General features: G+C 39.6%; 2 protein-coding genes across 3 annotated transcripts in view; one reads left to right on the top strand and one right to left on the bottom strand.

Annotated features, from left to right (window-relative positions):
* The first annotated feature begins 236 nt into the window (after positions 1-236).
* Positions 237-12,775, top strand: cp (ceruloplasmin). The gene is made up of 20 exons (XM_082139712.1): positions 237-428; positions 1,288-1,532; positions 1,627-1,839; positions 2,770-2,943; positions 3,156-3,410; positions 3,500-3,665; positions 3,757-3,896; positions 4,077-4,217; positions 4,296-4,340; positions 5,231-5,445; positions 5,630-5,780; positions 5,887-6,099; positions 7,129-7,336; positions 8,796-8,935; positions 9,041-9,169; positions 9,272-9,378; positions 10,427-10,646; positions 10,931-11,070; positions 12,143-12,305; positions 12,538-12,775. Exons 1-20 carry the CDS (start codon positions 271-273, stop codon positions 12,573-12,575), a joined length of 3,261 nt encoding a protein of 1,086 aa, XP_081995838.1. The 5' UTR covers positions 237-270; the 3' UTR covers positions 12,576-12,775.
* A 250-nt stretch (positions 12,776-13,025) lies between these two features.
* The window catches only part of hps3 (HPS3 biogenesis of lysosomal organelles complex 2 subunit 1), a 31,184-nt gene continuing 23,525 nt past the window's right edge, over positions 13,026-20,684 (bottom strand). For both annotated transcript variants that reach the window (XM_082139715.1, XM_082139716.1), the window contains 6 exons: positions 19,614-19,799; positions 19,346-19,540; positions 16,631-16,738; positions 14,771-14,977; positions 13,614-13,704; positions 13,026-13,533 (listed from right to left, as the gene is read on the bottom strand). In XM_082139715.1, coding sequence (XP_081995841.1) covers positions 13,421-13,533; positions 13,614-13,704; positions 14,771-14,977; positions 16,631-16,738; positions 19,346-19,540; positions 19,614-19,799 — 900 coding nt within the window. In that variant the 3' untranslated portion in view covers positions 13,026-13,420. The remainder of the gene's footprint in view (positions 13,534-13,613; positions 13,705-14,770; positions 14,978-16,630; positions 16,739-19,345; positions 19,541-19,613; positions 19,800-20,684) is intronic.

The following is a 20,684-nucleotide window of genomic DNA, read 5'->3' as shown; positions in this document are numbered from 1 at the left end:
TAACACACGATTCAGTCCCAACCTTTATCATGGTTGATGACTGCAAAGAAAACTTCTCTGATCGACAGGAGTTTCCTAGAGTCCATCGGGTCACATACTGCCAGTAAATTCCCGGGGTCATGCACAGCCAGACCGCCCAGCTGTGTGTGTGTTAGTCAACTTGCCCTCTTCACGGCTGTTGTGATTGGCTGACCGCGGTCACCTTCTATCATTAAAGAAGATAAGCGAAGCATCTGCTCCATTCTGATAGTCAAATCCCACTGATTCAACATGAAGGGGCTGCAGTGGACTCTGCTCGGGGTTTTGTGTTGTGCTGGAATCGTGTCTTCAATCACAAGGGAATATTTTTTTGCCATTAAGGAGATTCAGTGGGATTATGCTCCTAGTGGTAAAAATCTGATTCAGAACAAAACCATAAAAGAAGATGAGTGAGTACAAACACTTCTGAGTATGTACAGGAGTTATGAGTTCTGTACGCAAGAAATTCGATTTTGATTAACATTTGATTTAACATTTAAACATTAAAAATACACTCTAGTTGAAATTTAGAACATATGATTGTAAATCGTAGCCTTCTTTAGAACTTTAATGACAATTCCACTTGTATATTGCTTCTGCCTATTACTTATTCAACTGTGGTATCACTGTTTCCAATCGCACGACTCCCATTGGAAGTCACTGCACTGCTGCTCATTTGCATAAAGTTGAATTGGCGCTTCATACTGATTATGTTGCTAATTAATGATTTCAACTTTGGAACTGAAGATGATTGAGTTCTGGTAACTTTGTTTCTACAGATAGTTTTCAGTGTGAATGCAGCTTTAGAGTCTGGATCTTCAACAAACCGTTAACTCTAAATCTTATATGAGTTTAGACTTAATATTTTTTAATGGTGGACAATTAAATGAGCAGTAAGAGATAATTTAGCAATGCCCTATTCATGATCTATTAACCACCTAGCAACACTCTAGAAACCCCACAGATACAAGTGTTAAATGGCCTCGTTCTAAAATGTTTATGCGGTGGACATTTTGAGACATTTTGATGGAAATTCTGCACGGGAAAGAACCATTCACGTTTCCTTTAGAAGTTTATACAAAAATAAAATAGTACCTGGGTAGGGGTGTAGGTCACTACCTAGACAGCAACATAGTGTCGGCCCAGATCCGGCCCGGTACGCGTGGATGCCACATGTACTAGATGTGGGCTGGATCTGGGCCACTCGGATCTGAGTGGAGAGAGTGCATGTAAAAGCCACACAGAGAATGATGTGTTGGTGTTTGGCAGAGATGCACGGGTGTTTCTGGAGAGGGGAGAGCAGCGGATCGGGCGGGTGTATAAGAAGGCAGTGTATCAGCAATACACTGACGCCACCTACAGGCAAGAGATAGAGAAACCCAAGTGGCTGGGTTACCTCGGACCCCTCATCAGTGCAGAGGAAGATGACACAGTTGTTGTGCACCTGAAGAACATGGCCACTCGAGCGTACTCCATCCACGCACACGGCCTCAGCTACAACAAGAGCCATGAGGGTGCGTGCACAAATTATGACAAATATGACTCATTTCATCAGTTTAACTTTTTCGCATAAATTGCAAATACGGTGAATATTGGATTTCTCTCCAGGAGCACTATATCCTGATTCATCAGAAAAGGAGGAGAAAAAAGACGATTCAGTGGCCCCTGGGAAGTCGTTCTCCTATATTTGGACTCTACCGTCTTCCCATAGTCCTGGCAAAGACGACACTAGCTGCCTGACCAGAATATACCACTCCCATGTTAGCGCCCCCAAAGACATCGCCTCAGGTCTCATTGGACCTCTCATTATATGTAAAAAAGGTACAAATCTTTCTGTTCACTTCAGTGTTCACATGGTAGGACCCCTCTAATTACAGTAATGTTTTGGGTTCAAATACAAGCTACTTTAAAATGCAAGCAAAAGTAAAGCCACAGTTAGCATGAGGCTAGTTTGAGAGAATCGCTTATAGGCCCTTTTTACACCTATTATTAAAATGTGTTTTGGTCGTTCGGATCACAAGTAGACGAGGGAGACACATTCCCGTTTGTGTTTTAATCCTTTTAAGAGCTTTTGTCCACTTTCAACCACTTCTGTCCTGATTTCTTCAAGGGGAGGGTCTTTTTTTGTTTTTTTCCAACTCATCTCATGACAATGTAAACATGTGAATGCAGTGATTTTAATATGATACATATATAGAATTTAAATCAATGACAAATTCATCCACTTAAAAGTAGTCCCACCTCAAACATGATAATTTAGATATGTTTACAGCTTGAATAGAAACATCTTAAAAGAAGAATTAATGTGCAAAACACATAAAATAGCTATAATATGCGTATATTTACTGAGAGAGGAGTAAAAATGTTATCTGATTTTTGTCATTATAGGTCTGATATTTTATGCATATTAAGTAAAAAGCATTTTTAAACAGTCTTTTCACTCAGGGTTTCAGGAAGCACCCAGTTAGAATACAAGTTTGTTAGTGTATTTCTAAAACAGAGAGTAGATTTATAGATCACAAATAGCCTATGTAACAAATAACTATGTTTTGTTTAAAAAAGTTTCGAAGACAAGTTTGAACATCTGGCTAACTCAAAGTCAACAGATTATGACTATGTACTGAAAATTACAGACACAAATTCATATAAAAAGATGACCACCATAAAAGTCATTGTATAATTCTCACACTTCAAATTCTGATATAGTCCACTAATAATGAATTGTTCTTTTTGTGTGTGTGCAATTCTTAGGCACTCTCGATGTCCATGGCGACAAGTCAGCCGACTATCTTTACGCCCTCATGTTTACGGTGTCTGACGAGAACCTCAGCTGGTATCTGGATGATAATATCAAGACCTACTGCTCAGCAGCAGCCAAAGTCAGCAAGAGTGATGAAGGATTCGTGGAAAGCAACAAAATGCACTGTGAGTCCAGTAATAATGTCCTGCAATAATGACTAAAGATAACATGAACAATAAACAGGCTAACAGGTCAAACCCTGTTCTAGACACATCTATTAACTACCTATAATAGTAGCATACTGTACAGTATATAATATATACTGCCTACTATTTATTAAAAAATAGTATGAATAACTATCCAGGAATTTAAATTTCCCTTGTGAACTTTATTGTAGCTATAAATGGGTACGTCTACGGCAACTTGCCGGACCTCAGCATGTGCATGGGCAATAAGATCCACTGGCACCTGTTTGGGATGGGGAACGAGGTGGACATCCACTCAGCCTTCTTCCATGGACAGATCCTGACGGACAAACGGCACCATGTTGATACTGTCAGTCTGTTCCCGGCTACTTTTGTTAATGTAGAGATGGTTGCGGACAATCCCGGCCAATGGCTCCTCAGCTGTCAAGTCAATGATCATCTTGAAGGTACAGACAGGCCAGATCTGAGTGTAAATGTTGCATCGTTACACCTGTAATGTTGTGTTGAAATTAATTACATTTCTCCCCACTTTTAGCCGGCATGCAAGCCATTTTTGAGATAAAGAAGTGTTTCCCAAATGTGCATAAACCCAGACCGTTTGGAGAAGTGAGACAGTATTTCATTGCTGCTGAGGAAATCATCTGGGATTATGGGCCAACAGAGATAAATCAGTATACAGGGAAGAAACTTGTTGATGACAGGTAACAATGCTGTTTTAAGATCTTCACTGAGAGATATCTTGAAGTCAAAGGGAATATCCTTGAATTTAAGCTTGTCTCTGAATATCCACAGCGTATCTGACACTTTCTTTGATACCCGCAATGATCGCATCGGGGGCAAATACAAGAAGGTCCAATATGTGGAATACACTGATGACACATTCACCAAGCGCAAAGACAGGACCCCTGAGGAGCTGCACCTGGGAATTCTGGGTAGATGTTGTAGACAGAACATTGTATTTAACAAGGAATCTTCCTTTAACTGTGATATTACTATGAGGCTTTGCAGTGATTTGCTTTTAAGTGCAGATATTATTTGTCTTTAATTTATTTCAGTGTTTTGATTTTACTGAGATTAATAGCACAAATTAATGTCTTTGAGTTGTTTTTTAGGTCCAGTCATCAGAGCAGAGGAAGAGGACACAATTAAAGTGACGTTTAGAAATAAAGCAAGCAGGCCCTACAGTATTCAGCCTCACGGAGTGCAGTATAGTATAGAAATGGATGGAACACTCTACCACAACGTCCTGGAAGGTAAAGAAGGAACCTCATCAATTAAATGTATAAAATGTATGACAGTCTTCATTTGTTTCTTTTATTTTTTTTATGCAGAGTCATACACAGCCAAGAAGCTTCGTGAACTCAAAAAAGAAGCAAGTAAGAAAAAGATCTCAATGATATATATAAAAAGATCTGGAAATTAAGGGATAAGCAATCCCAGACTGTTGTCTATTAAGTCAAATGTCGAATCAAGGTCAGGGATCATTGCGCAAGTGTAATTTCCAGTCCTGGCTGGACTCAAACAAATCAGTCCAAATCTATGAGACCAAAGTTCCCTCTTTGAATTATCTGGGGGATTATGAGCGCATGACTGGCTTTTCTGAGAATGAACAGAAAGGAAAATCCAATCAAATTCACCCTATCATCTTCCTTAAGACTTGTTTCTGGTCTAATTGTGAACAATTCAGCAGTTCACATTACTCCATAGAAAAAAATCTGTCTTTATAATACATCCATCCATCCATCTATTCATCCATCCATTTTACCAAGTCGTATGTCCTACATAGAGTTGCAGGGATGCTAGAGCCTTTCCCGTCTTGCTTTCAAAGGTAAACTTGACCTTTAACCTCCCTATTCTAGTCAAAAAGTCCCTCAAAAAGTGGTGTTCTGGGATCCACTATGCCAGGGGTGTCCAAACCTGCTCATGGAGGGCTCCTATCATGCAAAGTGTAGCTCAAATCCTAATTAAACACACCTGAACCAGCTAATAATGGTCTTCAGGATCACTAGAGTCTTCCAGTCAAGTGTGTTGGAGTTAAACTCTGCAGGACATTGACGCTCCAGGGGCAGCACTGGCCAAACTCTTCAACTGCAAACTCATATTCAGCTCTGATTTCATCTTGGTATAGAACACCCACTTTTAACAATTCAATCAATTCCTAATGGATAAAATCAGTTCCCATCTGATATCCCATCTGTGATATTACTTATAAGGCAAGAAAACAATTATGGAATGTAAAAAGTTGTATGTTGTTCATCTCTTTCAGGGGTGATTGAGCCACTTCCTGCTGCACTGGTCCGTCCTGACACCACTTACCAATATGATTGGGTGGTACCTAAGGGTGGAGGACCCACCGAAAAAGATCCAGACTGCATCACCTACTTGTACTACTCAGCGGTAGATCCCATCCGAGACACCAACTCTGGGCTGGTTGGACCTCTTCTGATCTGCAAGCCAAGAACCCTGAAATCAGGAAAGCAGGTGGGAGAGACGGGCGCCGAATGAGCTATGCAGAATTTTTCTTATTTGCTAAATGTTGAGATGAGATTATTACCTGATTGGTGGCTGAAAACAGGGGCAGAGAACTTTGTAATTTCTGAGTTCCAACAATATTGTGTAACAGTTATTTGCTCACAGCTTTGCCAATATTTATTTTCCATTCCAGAAAAACATGGATAAAGAGTTTCACCTTCTTGCGACAGTGTTTGACGAGAACCTGAGCTGGTATTTGGATGACAACATCAAAAGAAGTGTGAAAGATCCCAAATCTATAAAGAAAGATGATGAAGACTTTCAAGAGTCCAATAAAATGCACTGTGAGTGCAAGTCACATTCCTTGATAAAACGTTTATGAATTTCTGTAGCACACAAACCGTATTGCTTGCTCTTTCATCCAAACTAATATTTGTTCACCATTCACAGCGCTCAATGGATTCATGTATGGGAATCTCAAAGGTTTGAGTATGTGTAAAGGTGATAAGGTGTCCTGGCATCTGTCCGGGCTAGGATCAGAGACAGACATCCATGGACTTTACTTTGAGGGCAACAGGTTCCTCTACAAAGACACCAGGAGAGACACCATCAATGTGTTTCCTCATATCTCTCACACCGTCATCATGGAGCCTGACAGCATGGGTACAGTCCATTCTCTTCTTTCTTTGACCTCACTATGTCGAAGAACAATTATGTGCTATATTGAAACTCTTGACAAGTATCCAACCAATGTTGTACCAACCTGCATCCATTTCCTTCTCCTGCAGAACACAAAAGAAGACAATCAATTATAACACAACATAAGAACAACTTAAATAAATTAAATATCCTTACCGAAGATAAAGGAAAAGCACAAAACAAATAACAAATTAAATTAAGGCTTCAAATCTAAGTGCAAGCTTGGTAGCCAAACCAGAAAAGAAAAACAAATAACACTAAACAAAAGAAGCAAAAGGAGACAATTACAAAAATATGAATAAATCAAAAAGAATTCTGAAAAGAATAACAAGTTAAACTAAATAAATCACAAACACCATGATATGAGCTGACGAACAACAAAGCAACAAGAAAACAAAAATAATCAGAAGCCATCAAATACCAAAGCAAAACAGCAGCATCGAGATTAAACCATGTCGCGATCAAACGCCCAATTTACAGACCTAAAATTCACAAGAAACAAAGTTAGATGACATAGTTTTTCTTTATTGTGACCTTTGGAACATGAGTGGGTTTGCATACCGACAAGCGGGACTTCCCGAAAAGTTAATGAACAAATAATATAGATGTCCAACCGTAGCCATGCCAAACAAGCACCTACCTCAAACACAGAGCAGTGGAATACCGGCAACCATCGCGCAATAATGACGCAATAATGACACAATATCTCAATAATCTGGGGATGCCCTTTATATACTCTTTCTAAATACCGCTGAGCTATCTGTGAACAGCACTTCACCACAATCGTTTGGACAAAAACATTTTAAACATTCTTTAAAATAAAGTGTTCTACAGAGGAAAGAAAGCCAAACAGGTTTGGAGTTTCACTGAATGTAGATGTATGTGTATAAGAAGAAAAACAATCATTTATTCCTTACATAATCACATAAATATGCATTTATGATAGTATTACACATTGTGCTGTTCTGATGATTTAACACGCTGCGTCTGCAGGACAATTTGAGGTGAGCTGTAAAACCACAGATCATTATCATGGAGGCATGAGAGCCAACTACACTGTGGAGAAGTGCCACTTCTGGAACCGTCAGTCTGAGACGATGCTACACCAGAAGAAGTATTACATCGCTGCAGTTGAGATGGATTGGGACTATTCACCCACCCGCACCTGGGAGGAACAAATGCTCCATGGTCTGAAAGAAAGGTATTCCACATCCTTTACCAGAACTCCCATTTGCTAACAGTACTTGGCAAATTTCATTTAAAGAGTTTGCCAGCCCATCCAGTCTTAATAGGTAATGGTAAACGATATTGGATTGCTGTCAAGTCCAGACAAGTCAAGTCACAAAAGTTTGTTTCCAGAAGAAAATAGCATCACAGTCCAGCTCAAGTAAGTTCAGTGATGTTATGTTCAGTTCAGCTCAGTTAAGTTCTTGTATAATAGTGTCAGTGCAGGCAGATCAATATTATTGTTGAATTTTAAATTAAATGTTAAATTTAATGTCCCCAACTAAGCAAGCCAAGCCAATGGGCAACAAAGGTGGAAAAAGGCGACAGTGGCAAGAAACCAAAACTCCATCAGGAGGCAGAATGGAGAAAAAAAAAAAACCTTGGGAGAACCCAGACTCAGTCGGGGGCCAGTTCTCCTCTGGCCAATGAATGAACAGTGTATGATTATGATTCAGGCAGCATTACGTCAGAAGTCAGATTGGTTTGGAACTATCAGAATATTATCCAGTTCCATCTGGTTTAAGATCAGAGTCACGCCGGTATGGAGACGGGTTTGTTGAGAATCAGTGCTGATGGCTGTCGTGTCGATGAGGCCTTCGATGAGAGTCTAGTTGACACAATCTCTGCTGACACTTCAGGGATGCGATGTGGTTGTGTCTAGGTGCAGGTCCTCCATCTGATCTGGATACGGCCCAGATCCGGCTGACTTCAGTTAACCTCGGAACCTCGGAGTACATCGGGTGTTATAGGAAGTGTTCCCGGTTCCGGCTGACCTAATCTATGCAGCCTAATAACCATTTAACTGATTTGAATAATAGGAATATATCATTTTCTATGTGTATGCTAGGTTAAAGAGATGTGTTTTTAGTCTAGATTTAAAACTGAGTGTGTCTGCTTCCCGGACAATGTTAGGGAGACTGTTCCAGAGTTTAGGTGCTAAATAGGGAAAGGATCTACCGCCAGCAGTCGATTTTGATATTCTAGGTATTATCAAATGGCCAGAGTTTTGAGGTCGCAATAGACGTGAAGGACTATAATGCGTTAAGAGCTCGCTCAAGTACTGCAGAGCTAAACCATTTAGTGCTTTGGACGCTTGGAACTTTATTTAAGGTATTGAAGAACACCAAAGGTGTTTAGCGTGATTGAAGCCAAACTTGGTTATATACCAAGTTTCAGAAAAAGATAATCAGCAAAAAAACACATCAGTGACAACAAAGCAAATCATTGGTTCTTGAGTAAATTGTGACAGACTGTGATCAACTAAGGTTTAAGTTTTTCATTTTCAATTTTCATTTTCACACGTTTTGGACTAAATTGAATTTACAAAGACTGTTCAGACTATATATTTTTTTAAAAGGAACATGTTTTTAGACTGTACTGTCATTAAAGCATGAATGCAAGTTCTGAATCATATCTATTTTTGATATATTCAGTCCAGGCAACGTGTTCCTCAAGAAAGAAGGGAAATTCATTGGTTCAAAATATAAGAAGGTGTTGTACAGAGAGTACACTGATGAAACCTTCACCAAACCCAAGGCCAGACCTGCAGATATGGAACATTTGGGAATTATGGGTAAGTACTGACAGAATTTGATGTATATTGATGGTTGACTCATTATTTGGTGTAAATGTTTGTAAACATTCAGAATATGCTCAGCTGTGGTATTGCTCACCTCAGGACCCATGATCCATGGTAAAGTAGGAGAAAAAGTGAAGATTGTGTTTAAGAACATGGCTAAGAGACCGTACTCCATACATGCCCATGGAGTTAAAACTGACAGTCCCCATGTAGCCCTGACACGTCCAGGTAAAGGACACGATGATCTGACAGTTATAAATTAGACAAATTTCAAAGTTTATATTGTTCATTAAGTCTAAAGCTCACTCATGCTCATGTTGCTCACTCAAGGAGAAACTCAGACCTATACCTGGTACCTCCCAAAGACTTCTGGGCCGACAGAGGAGCAGGAGGAATGCAGCGTCGGAGCATATTACTCCACCGTAGATGTTATTAAGGTACCTTTCTCAGTTTGGATCTAATCTTTTGTGAAAGTCCAGAATATCTCCTGTCTATCCAAGAAAACAGTTGTGCTATTTCTTAAACCTTAATGAACTTGCTGTTTGCTAACACAGTCTCATGGCAATTCGTTGTCACATAACTTGGTAGAAACTTGCACGACGAGGAATAATTCCAGGAAACAGTCTTTAAATCACAAACACTCAGGAACCAGGAGAAGAAGAAAACAAACAAATACTAACGAGAACAGATGGAGACTAAGGGAGAATGGAGGGTTTAAGTATACAGAGCAAACAAAGGAACTTAATTAGTAAATTAACAGGGCACAGGTGAATGACATAACTAATTAAACAGACTGGGAAAAACTAGGTCACAGGACTAAACCAAAAACACAATGAAACATATGAGACAGACCATACATGTTATAGTCCGCTCCCTCCCAAAAAAGGGGTGCCCTCGCGCCGTAAATAGTCCAACTGAGGAGGCAAGGCCAGATGGAGCCGAAGGTGCAGGCAGGTCGACGGCAGACCAAGGCGTAGCCGGCGGAACGATATGACCGATGGTTTCTGGTGGAGCCGAGGAGCCAGGGTTGAGCCGATGTGTCGACAGGCCGAGATGAAGCGATGGGCACAAAGGCTGGAGGCAGAGACAGGGGATCATCTGTGCTGGATGGAGCTGGTGGCCTAAAGACACTGGGCAGATCTTCACAGCATGTGGGAGCTGAAGAGGGACTTCAGCGGGGCTGAGGAACTGGCTGATTGAGGAGGTGGAGAGGGAGGCTGAGCGGGTATTCTGGAGAGACAGGGGTTGCTGGAGATACAGGGAGACTGGGAATAATCTCTCTTAAAAAAGGACGAACGGCGAATGTGCAGACTTTTATCGCAAACACTCAGGAACCAGGAGAAAACCACACAAACATTAACACTATCACACTCACAGTTGTTTCTGAAAATATTCATTATACTTTTTATATCTATAGAACAATATTATGACCCATGGTGTCTAAAACGTTTTTAATCTATGTAAATCTGATTTCTTCCCGCGCAGGACATGTACAGTGGTTTGATCGGGCCGCTGGTCATCTGCAAGAAGAGCCTGGCACGTTCACTGGGGCTGAAGAAAGAGATTGAGGAGTTTGCTCTGCTCTTCATGGTCTTTGATGAGAATGAATCTTGGTATCTGGATGACAACATCAAAGCTCACGTTAAATCCCCTCCAAAAGAACTGAAGGAGGATGAGGAGTTTATCGAAAGCAACAAAATGCATGGTGAGTTTAATGTGTTCTGGGTTCCATAGATTTGGTCATGGAGGACATGTTACTTCGTAAGGACTTATTAATTCTAAAATAATTGAGTTCTTCTCATGAAATGGTTTAGCATGCTAAAATATAAAGTAACTGTTAGCTCTGTTAGACTCTCCGTGAGAAATCTCTCTTTTAATTAATTTCCTTTAAAGCATCATTGCCTCAGCATTAAAAATCAATGAATGTTCCTGTTATTATTATTAAAAGCTCTAATGTAAAACTAATGGTTATTCCTTTGTTTATTACAGGAATCAATGGTTTAGTCTACGGCAACCTTAAAGGCCTGACCATGAAGGTCGGAGAGAAAGTGTACTGGTATCTGATGGGAATGGGAAACGAGGTGGACATGCACACTGCACACTTCCACGGCCATAGCTTTGACTACAAGGTAAAGCATCCCTCCCTCCCTACCTCCCTACCTCCCTCACTCCACCACTGACTCACTCACTCACACACACACACACACACACACACACACACACACACACACACACACACACACACACACACACACACACACACACACACACACACACACACACACACACACACACACACACAAACTCACCCACCCATCCATCCACTCACTTGCTCGCTCGCTCGCTCACACACACACACACACACACACACACACACACACACACACACACACACACACACACACTCACCCACCCATCCACTCACCCACTCACTCACCCAACCACTCACTCACTCACCCAACCACTCACTCAATTACTCACTCACCCCTCACTCACTCGCTCACTCACCCACTCACCCAAACTCGCTCACTCACCCAACCAACCACTCACTCACTCACTCACTCACTCACTCACTCACTCAACCACTCACTCACCCAATCACTCACTCAACCCACCCACACTCACCCAACCACTCACTCCACCCACCCACACTCACCCAACCACTCACTCACTCTCTCACCCAACCCACCCACACTCACCCAACCACTCACTCACTCTCTCACCCAACCCACCCACACTCACCCAACCACTCACTCACTCACTTCCTCACTCACACTCATTCACTCACTCACTTCCTCACTCATTCACACTCGCACTCATTCACTCACTCCAACCACTCCAACCACTCACTCACTCAACCCACCCACCCTCACTCACTCACTCTCTCTCTCACCCAACCCACCCACACTCACCCAACCACTCTCACTCACTCACTTCCTCACTCACACTCACACTTATTCACTCACTCATTTCCTCACTCATTCATTCACACTCGCACTCATTCACTCACTCACTCCAACCACTCACTCACTCGCTCACTCACTCACTCAACCCACCCACACTCACCCAACCACTCACTCACTCACTCACTTCCTCACTCACACTCGCACTCACACTCATTCACTCACTCACTCACTCTTCAGAAACAGTAAAACTCTTCCAGAGCAGCAGTGTGATGATGACTGTCGTCTTTTACTGCAGATCAGTGGGACACATCGAACAGACGTGTTTGATTTATTCCCCGGGACGTTCCAGACAGTGACCATGCGTCCGCAGTATTCTGGCACATGGCTGCTGCACTGTCACGTCACCGACCACATCCAGGCCGGAATGGAGACCACATACACCGTACTCGAAAAAGACGGTGAGTTTGCATGACATGTGCAGCATGTACAAGTCTGAGATCAGTTTTACAAATTTAGGACAAGAAAGAAACATATTTTACTACCCTGTTATGCAAAGCTAAAGGGCAGAGCGGGTTGTTGACACAAGAACTCAAGAAAAGTCTAATTACACAAATGTTTGTTTTATGATTAAATTGAGCACATTTTAACAGCAACACAAACTGAATGATATAAATTTCTTTCTTTTTTTAGGGAAGAAGAGGTTCCTGGGTTTGTTTGGTAGCGGTTAAAATGTGCTTCTAACAGGAAGTTTGTTTTAATACTTCCCCATGATTTTTCTAAATAAACACTTGTAGTTCTTCATAACTATTTTGTTGTGATTGCAAAAGAGCAGAAAAACATGACATTAAACACTTATTTTACGTAAATGTGACAAATATCTTGTCAGCATTACAATACAATAAAAAATTAGACGGAATTGGAATTAAAACGGGAATAATTGGATGGTAAAAAAAATTCTCTCTAAATAGGCTGTATAAAAGGGGTCAGAGGTCATTATTTTGTCTAAAGGTTATATCGAAAGGGTCGATTTTGTAGGGTCGAAAATATGATTCTGTAAAGGGAAGTCTGGAAGTAGAGTTGTTAGCATTTGAATAATGTTACTGAAGCTTTAAAATATGATTTTGTACATGGAAGAGAATGTTCAAGAGAATGTTTACAAAATGATCTGCACATGAGACTGCATTTGAACAATTTAATAAACAAAAAAGCACACTTTAAAATGTTCATTCTGAAAATCTGATGAAATGAGATGATAGATGCATTGTGGGTAATGTGCACACAAATATTTCAGATACATTAAAAAAAAATCAGTGCAAGCCTAACAAATCATAAAAAAATTAATTAATAAGGGAGAACTTGTTTTGTTTTTTTAAGTAAACTTGTAACATTCCAGACTTTATGAATGATTGTGACGTGTAGTTGACAGCAGTCATAGATCTGAGAGTGGACACATGACAGTTTTTGGTAATCAGCATTCAAAGCAGCAGGACGACCGTAAATCCAGATCCTGTCTTTAAACAGGTTTAGTGTTGATTCACCGATTGTCTAAAATAAATGGCAATGTCATGAGATTTCATTGGCAGCATTCAAGCAGATGTGGCAGGAAAAAATGTGCCGTTCCATCATCCGGCAGCAACTCCAGGAACTCTAACGGGTTCAACTCTCGGGCCGCCACGAGCAGAGTTTCTGTGAAAGAGAAGAGCAGCAGAATTCACTTCAGTTCAGTCGGTTGTGTTGGACATCTAGTGGCTTCAAGCGGCTGCTACCTTTGAGTGCTGAGAGGAGGACGGCGTTGTCGATTCCTGTTTTCCTCATCCGCTCACACACCTCAGGGAAAAGCTTCTGCCACCACAGAGGCTGGAGGGAGAGAGGAGATGAGAGAAGGAGAACTCATAAATAAACAGAAAAACTGACTGACATGAAAGTCACACCTTTTATCGCATCACATCCCTTTGAATATCGTTTTTTTAAAATAGAATTATCATTGGCAGTGTTGCATGAGGGTGAAAGATTTCCCAAGATTTCGCATTATGTTCAAGTTCAGGCGAATTGGAAACAAGCTGTGCTTCATACACACCTATGCTAGTAATGGACAATGGGCACCCTTTTTTTGCCCTGGCAAATCCTGACAAAACTTAGCTGATGTGGCCGTACCTTTAAGGCCTGTTCACATGAAGAACAATAACTATAAAGATAACGCTAACTCTTTACAATAAGGTTCATTAGTTAGCATTAGTTAATGTATCAACTAGCATGATCTAACCATGAGCAATACATTTGTTACTGTATTTGTTAATCTTTGTTAATGTAAGATAATAAAAATACAGATGTTCATTGTTTGCTCATGTTAGTTCACAGTGCATTAACTAATGTTAACAAGATTTTAATAAAGTATTAGTAAATGTTGAAATTAATATTAACAAACATTAATAAATGCTGTTAACTAATGTTGTTAACTAATGTTAACTAATGAACCTTATTGTAAAGTGTTACCAAGATAACTATAACAGTATTAGCATCCACAAGCTTTTTATGCTCGAGCTCTTTAAAGTCAGGTGGATTCTGATTGGCTGTCTATGGTTTTATCGTTCATCAGCTGAAAGTGAATCCTACGATACGTTCCTTTGTGCTGTTGTGGTTGTGGACTTCTGTTCTTTTACATTTAGAAGGATTTTTAAAATGGCATGTTTGTCGTTATCATTTAAGTCTTCGTCCTTCATGTGAACATGCCTTGAAACATGATTTGAATCGATTTCAGTGAAGTTTGGACAGACATTTTAGGAAAGTAGCAGTGAAAAACAGTTTGTGAATCCATTCAAAATGGCAATTTTCATCCATTTTTATGAGAACGCAATGTTCAGTTACGACAAATCAAGACAAGCATGTGTCGAAGTCTTCTCGCTCGAGCTGTTGAGCTTGTTACCAGTTTGTCGTTCTGCAGCTCGTGGTTGGCGTAGGGGATGATGGCTCGTGGGCATCGGTCCAGAAGCTTGTCGATGGAGCTGTGGTGCTGGCCCAGTCTGGTGGCGCAGAGCACATGAACGCTGAGGCCGGTGGCGTCAGACTCCGACAGCTGCTCCAGCAGAGGCAGAATGGAGGACACCTCCAGCGTCGGCCCGCACAGCAGAGACTGAAGGGGAACACATGAGCTAATGCTTTATTTGGGCCCAACTTTATACATTTATCATGAGAGAGAGAGAGAGAGAGAGAGAGAGAGAAAATTCCACAACACTTTAACATTAACACTATAACACTCTCTTTGGTTTTCAATTGCGATGACTAATATGCTCACTGTTGCTTTTTTACACAACGCATTTCCCATAATGAATTATGATACAGCTTGGTTCATTGATCCGTTGGGTTGGATTGCTTTTTCATCACATCTAGAGTTAATTTTCCAATCGGATGAGACCATCTCGTTCAGGTGATCTCGGAACGATGGTGTTTGGTGTGAATCTGAGCGTGATTGCCGTGTTCATACATACCTAAACAAACTGAACTAAGGGAGAAAACATGCCAGAATCTGAAACAAATCTCTGAAACTTGTAGTTTTTGGGTGAATCGTCCCCAAAAATGTAAGAAATTATGGTAACACTTAGTTATTAGTTTTACCTAGAACCTGGAATAAGTTTCATTAGTTAACTACATTAATTAGCATGAACTAATAATGAACTGCACTTATACAGCATTTATTAATCTTTGTTAATGTTAATTTCAACATTTACTAATACATTAATACATACATATCTGACTTCTGACCTGTAATGCTCCTGAATCATAATCATACACTGTTCGCTTGTTGGCCAGAGGAGAACTGAGTGACTGAGTCTGGGTTCTCCCAAGGTTTATTTCTCCATTCTGTCACTGATGGAGTTTTGGTTCCTTGTCATTGTCGCCTTTTTCACCTTTGTTGCCATTGCCATTTTGGCTTGCTTAGTTGGGGACATTACATTTAATATTTAATTTAATATTTAACAATAATATTGATCTGCCTGCATTGACACTACTATATGATGTATATACTGTATATATGAACTAAATTAATAACTTTCACACCAAAATGAACCATCACTGAACTTACTTAAGCTGGACTGTGACGCTATTTTCTTCTGGAAACAAACTTTGTTGTATTATTTTCCTGTTATCTCTGTAAAGCTGCTTTGAAACACTCTGTATTGTTTAAAGCGCTGTATAAATAAATGTGACTTGACTTGACATTATTAAAATTTTGTTAACATTAGTTAATGCACTACTAATGAACTAACATGAACAAACAATGAACAGCTGTATTTGTATAAACTAACATTATCAAAGATGAACTAATACTGTAACAAATGTATTGCTCATGGTTAGATCATGTTAGTTAACACATTAATAACTAAAGTTAACTAATGAACCTTATTGTAAAGTGTTACTGAAATTATTTGTCGAGCTGAGGTTCGTGTACACTGTAAAAAAGATTTTTCAAAGTTGTAAATAAAGATTACTGGATTGTTTTACAAGAAAATACCATTTCTATTTTCTACTTCAAATCCCATTTCTTTCTATACCATGTCTTTATACTTCAAAATTTCCTATTCAATTCAGTGTTACTTATTTCTTTGTAATTATTTGTTAAATTGATTGTTTCAAAGTGAATCCTATAGTAATTTTTTCCAGTGTACACAAGGCCAAACTCCTTTCCTTCAGCTCTTCTGGCTGCACTTCATAGAGCTCCTGGATGTTAATGTGTGTTATTTAATGGTGTTGCTTGCCAAAAAGAGAGACATACATGAGTACACACCTGAAGTTTGTGCAGGTCCTCCTGGTGGTCATGGGTGATGTTGAACTGGACAGGTGTCAGGATGCTCACCCACGGATACAACATCCCATAATGAGAACAGGAGTTTATCTGGATATGAAGAAACATTTGATGAGGAAAATTAAAGTCTTTAAGCTACAGTAATCGTCATTTACGCAGGCTTTTTTAAAGACACATCTGACAGTCTCTTGAGACCTAATGTCACTAATTAGGGGTGTTTGCCAAGCCAACATTTTCTGCACCATTATGCACAATAAAACAAAGAAAATCATCAAAAGAAAGTATAACATACACTATCGGTCAAAGGAATAATTAATTGTTTTAATATTTTTTTAATGAAGTCTATTCAACTCACCAAGGCTGCATTTATTCGATCAAAATACAGTAAAAACTGAAATGTTGTGAATTATTATAATTTAAAAGATCATTTTATTTTATTTTTATATATTGTAAACTGTAATATATTCCTGTGAACAAAGCTGAATTTTCTGCATCATTACTCCAGTCTTCAGTGTCACAAGAAATCATTCTAATATGATGATTTTCTGCTCAATTATTGCTGTTGCTTGACATTACCTTTTTTGCTCACCAGTCACTGTGCTTTTCCAAAATTACTAGGTCACTGGTCACAGTTTTGTTGTTGGGAAATTATGTTTTATTAGGGGTGTGACGATACATGAGACACGAGACGACACGATATTGAGTTCACGAGAACGAGATGAGATTTTAACACTATTGAAAAAAAAATCTTCAATAATGAAATACATGACTGGAAAAATTTTCTTTTATTTGCCTGAAAGTCACAAAATGCAAAACAATGAAGGTGCATTTTGAAATGTTTTAACTAATCAAATCAAGGGCTGTCAGTAACAATTATTTTTGTAATTGAGTAATTTGTCGATTATTTTGACGATTAATTAAGTAATCAGATAAAAAAAAAAAATAATGGTGGTGATAAAAATTGACCTAAGTGCACTTTAAAATGCTTTAAAATGACTTAAAATACATACATAATAATAATAATATTAATAATAATAATAATAATAATAATGCCTGGTGATTGTTGTTGTTACACTACAGCATGATCAAATCCTTGTTTAATATTGGCCAAACAACATTGAATTCAAACGTCCAATTAATCTTTAATATTTTAAAGGCCAATAAATATATTGGCCACTTCTGTACGATAGAAATGCTACAGCCACTGTCATTTCTTGAACAAGAACACATGCACATCAAAACATGCAAACTCAGAACTTTTATTTTGAAATCACAATGAACAGTTTGCATATTTAGAAACATACTGGTGTATTCTCATGTGTTGGTGTAAGTTTATAAATGATTTACCTCACAAATCTGGTGAAATGGCGCACATTGCATAACCAGATGAACATTATAAGCTACCCAAACTACCCAACACCGCGCTGCTGAGACGCTCCACGCATGTACATGATAAACGGAGCCACACTTCGCTATGAAACACAAAGCGTGTCAGACTTTATACGAGTTCCCAAATGCACGCTATTGGAAACCCAAACAAACAGCACATGCAGCACATGTGGGTGTTAATGTCAAGATCTGGTTCTTATTATTACCATTATTGTAAACAGTTTTTTACGGCTCAATATTATTCGGGCGACCGTTATACATTTGTTTCAGAATTTTTTGATGAATAGAAAGTTCAAAGAGTTGGATTGGGCTCATAGATCTGGGAAGCCAAAGGCCCCGATCACACAGAACGCATTTTTTGCAGTGAGATGTGCCCTTTTTAAATAGTTTTCTATTGGCAGTGAGCGTTTTGCGCACGGTTTATGCGCCCCGGGTTTTAACCGGCTGCTGCGCCTCGCGTTTTTGTATGAACACCCTGAGCGCCTGAAGTTTAAAGTCCCCGTGAACCGGAAGTTGCAAACGACTTTTCTCCAGTGTTGTGACGTATTTCCAAGTGAAAGGGAATATTGAACAGAGGGCAGGGTTTAACTTTAGCGCTCCTCCTCTCCATCTCTGCTCATAGCAGACTGACGGTTTGACGGGAGTGGTTAAGCGTTTTCAACCCAAGCCGTCAAACTGACGTCATCAGAGAAGGAACGCCATTCCAGACCGGAAGTAACTTTTCAGATTTTGATTAAAGATTACCACAGCAAAAAAAAAATTTCTGTGTATTAACACAGATTATTTGTTCACCACAATACTAGTAATATGCGCTAACAAAGTAAATAGGGCCAATTTTGATTTCAGATGGACAAAAAAATTAAAAAAAATAAACTCTGAGCAGAAAAGCTTTTTTTTCAATGTCCAATCGAATTTTTCTGAAACCGTACGACAAAGGAAAGAAGGAACTACTCAGCTAGAGAGGGAGGTGGTGCTGGAAAAGCTGTATAAATATGGTTTTCATGATACTAAATACAAATTAAGTTTCCAATAGAAGACAGTTTGTTTGTGTTAAGGGTGTCTATTCTAATAAAGCTAGATTACTCTGTGGTGTTCCCCAGGGGTCTATTCTCGGACCCTTATTATTCCTTATATCTTATGTTTTATTATCTATTTATATGTATGTTTGTAACACTGGTTTTCTCTAAACACTCTTTTGGCCCACTGCGGATCCTTGGACCCCAGTCTGAGCACTCTATTAATAACCTAGAAACGTGTAAACAAAACACCTGCTGTGTTACATTTTGATAGGCAAGTTATCTTGCTCACCAGATCCTCTGCCGTTTTGAGGGCTTTGACGCCGGAGCGATCTCTGCACGTGATGCGGTCGATATAGACAGACGTGAGACGGAAGAGCAGCTCTTGGATGATGGATTCATGAGAGGACGCTACTAACAGAGCCTCCCAGAAGTCCACCAGTAACTGAGGACCGCTCTCAACCTCAACGCCATCCTTACACAGCTCCTGAGAGAGAGATTAACACACACGGCTATGAGAATGACACGGACAGAAACACTCTCTGACTCTCTGTATGTACCTGGAAGAAGAGATCGGCCTCCTCCAGTCGCATCTTGCTGTTCTCGTGCAGCGCTACGACCGCCGCCACCAGCAGCCCCTTGTGTGTGTCGCGCAGGTGCCGGGCCAATGTGGTGGGCATCACCTCCTTCCCTCTGCCGTGGAGCAGTAGTTTGGGCGCTTCGATGAAGCCGTACACCTGTAGCATCTACAGACAGCAGAGAATTAACACGTAAAGTCAGGAAAAACAAACGGAACACCATGGGGTGGGCGATTTGACCAAAATCTTATTTCACGATAAAGGTTTATATGGCGATATAGCCATTTTTGTTATTTAGGGATTTTTTACAATTCAAAATAACAAAGCAGAATTTATTTAACCTGTAGTAAGAAATACTTTAGAAATGTAATATAATCAAGTGTAGAAATAAAACTTAAAGTTAAAAGCAGAGAGTGAGTTTTCTCTGTCTTTTAGAGTGACAAAGGCTTCAATTACAATTACATAAACTATGTGAGATTAACATTTCATTCAACATTTATATTTAACACAATTTAAAATCTAGAAATATGAAATGATGGGAAAACTGTGTTTTTAAACATGAAACTAAAACTGCCGCTAGGTGTCGGCAAGAGTGAGTCATTTAATCATTTGATTTGTTCAAAAGGACTGATTTATTCAAGAACAAAGCCTGTTATTTTATGAATGGGTAATTGAATCATTCGCTCAACTAATTTGTTCAAACGTGGATTCATTCAGGAACCAAACACCACTATTGATGAATTCGGAACAAAGTGTTGTAGTCAAGACCACCTAAACTGAGACCAAGTCAAGACCAAGACCAGAGAGTATTGAGAATGAGACGAGACTTTCAAAAAATGGTCTCGAGACCAGTCTCAAGTACTACACCACTCTCAGAACTGCATACTAGGATACTACTCGAGTACTCCTACTACTTTTAACATGTCTTTCTATGGAAAAAATGTTTGATAAAGTCGTATCGTATGCAGTTCTGAATTTAGCAAACTTGTTCTGATGTGTTTTTTGCGCCCATATCTTGATTTTTGGTGGCAAATTAACCATAAAACCAGACAT

Source organism: Leuciscus leuciscus (assembly GCF_965113295.1).
Source record: "Leuciscus leuciscus genome assembly, chromosome: 15".
In the NCBI taxonomy this organism is placed as follows: domain Eukaryota; kingdom Metazoa; phylum Chordata; class Actinopteri; order Cypriniformes; family Leuciscidae; genus Leuciscus; species Leuciscus leuciscus.
This window is presented reverse-complemented; position numbering and strand designations above follow the sequence as displayed.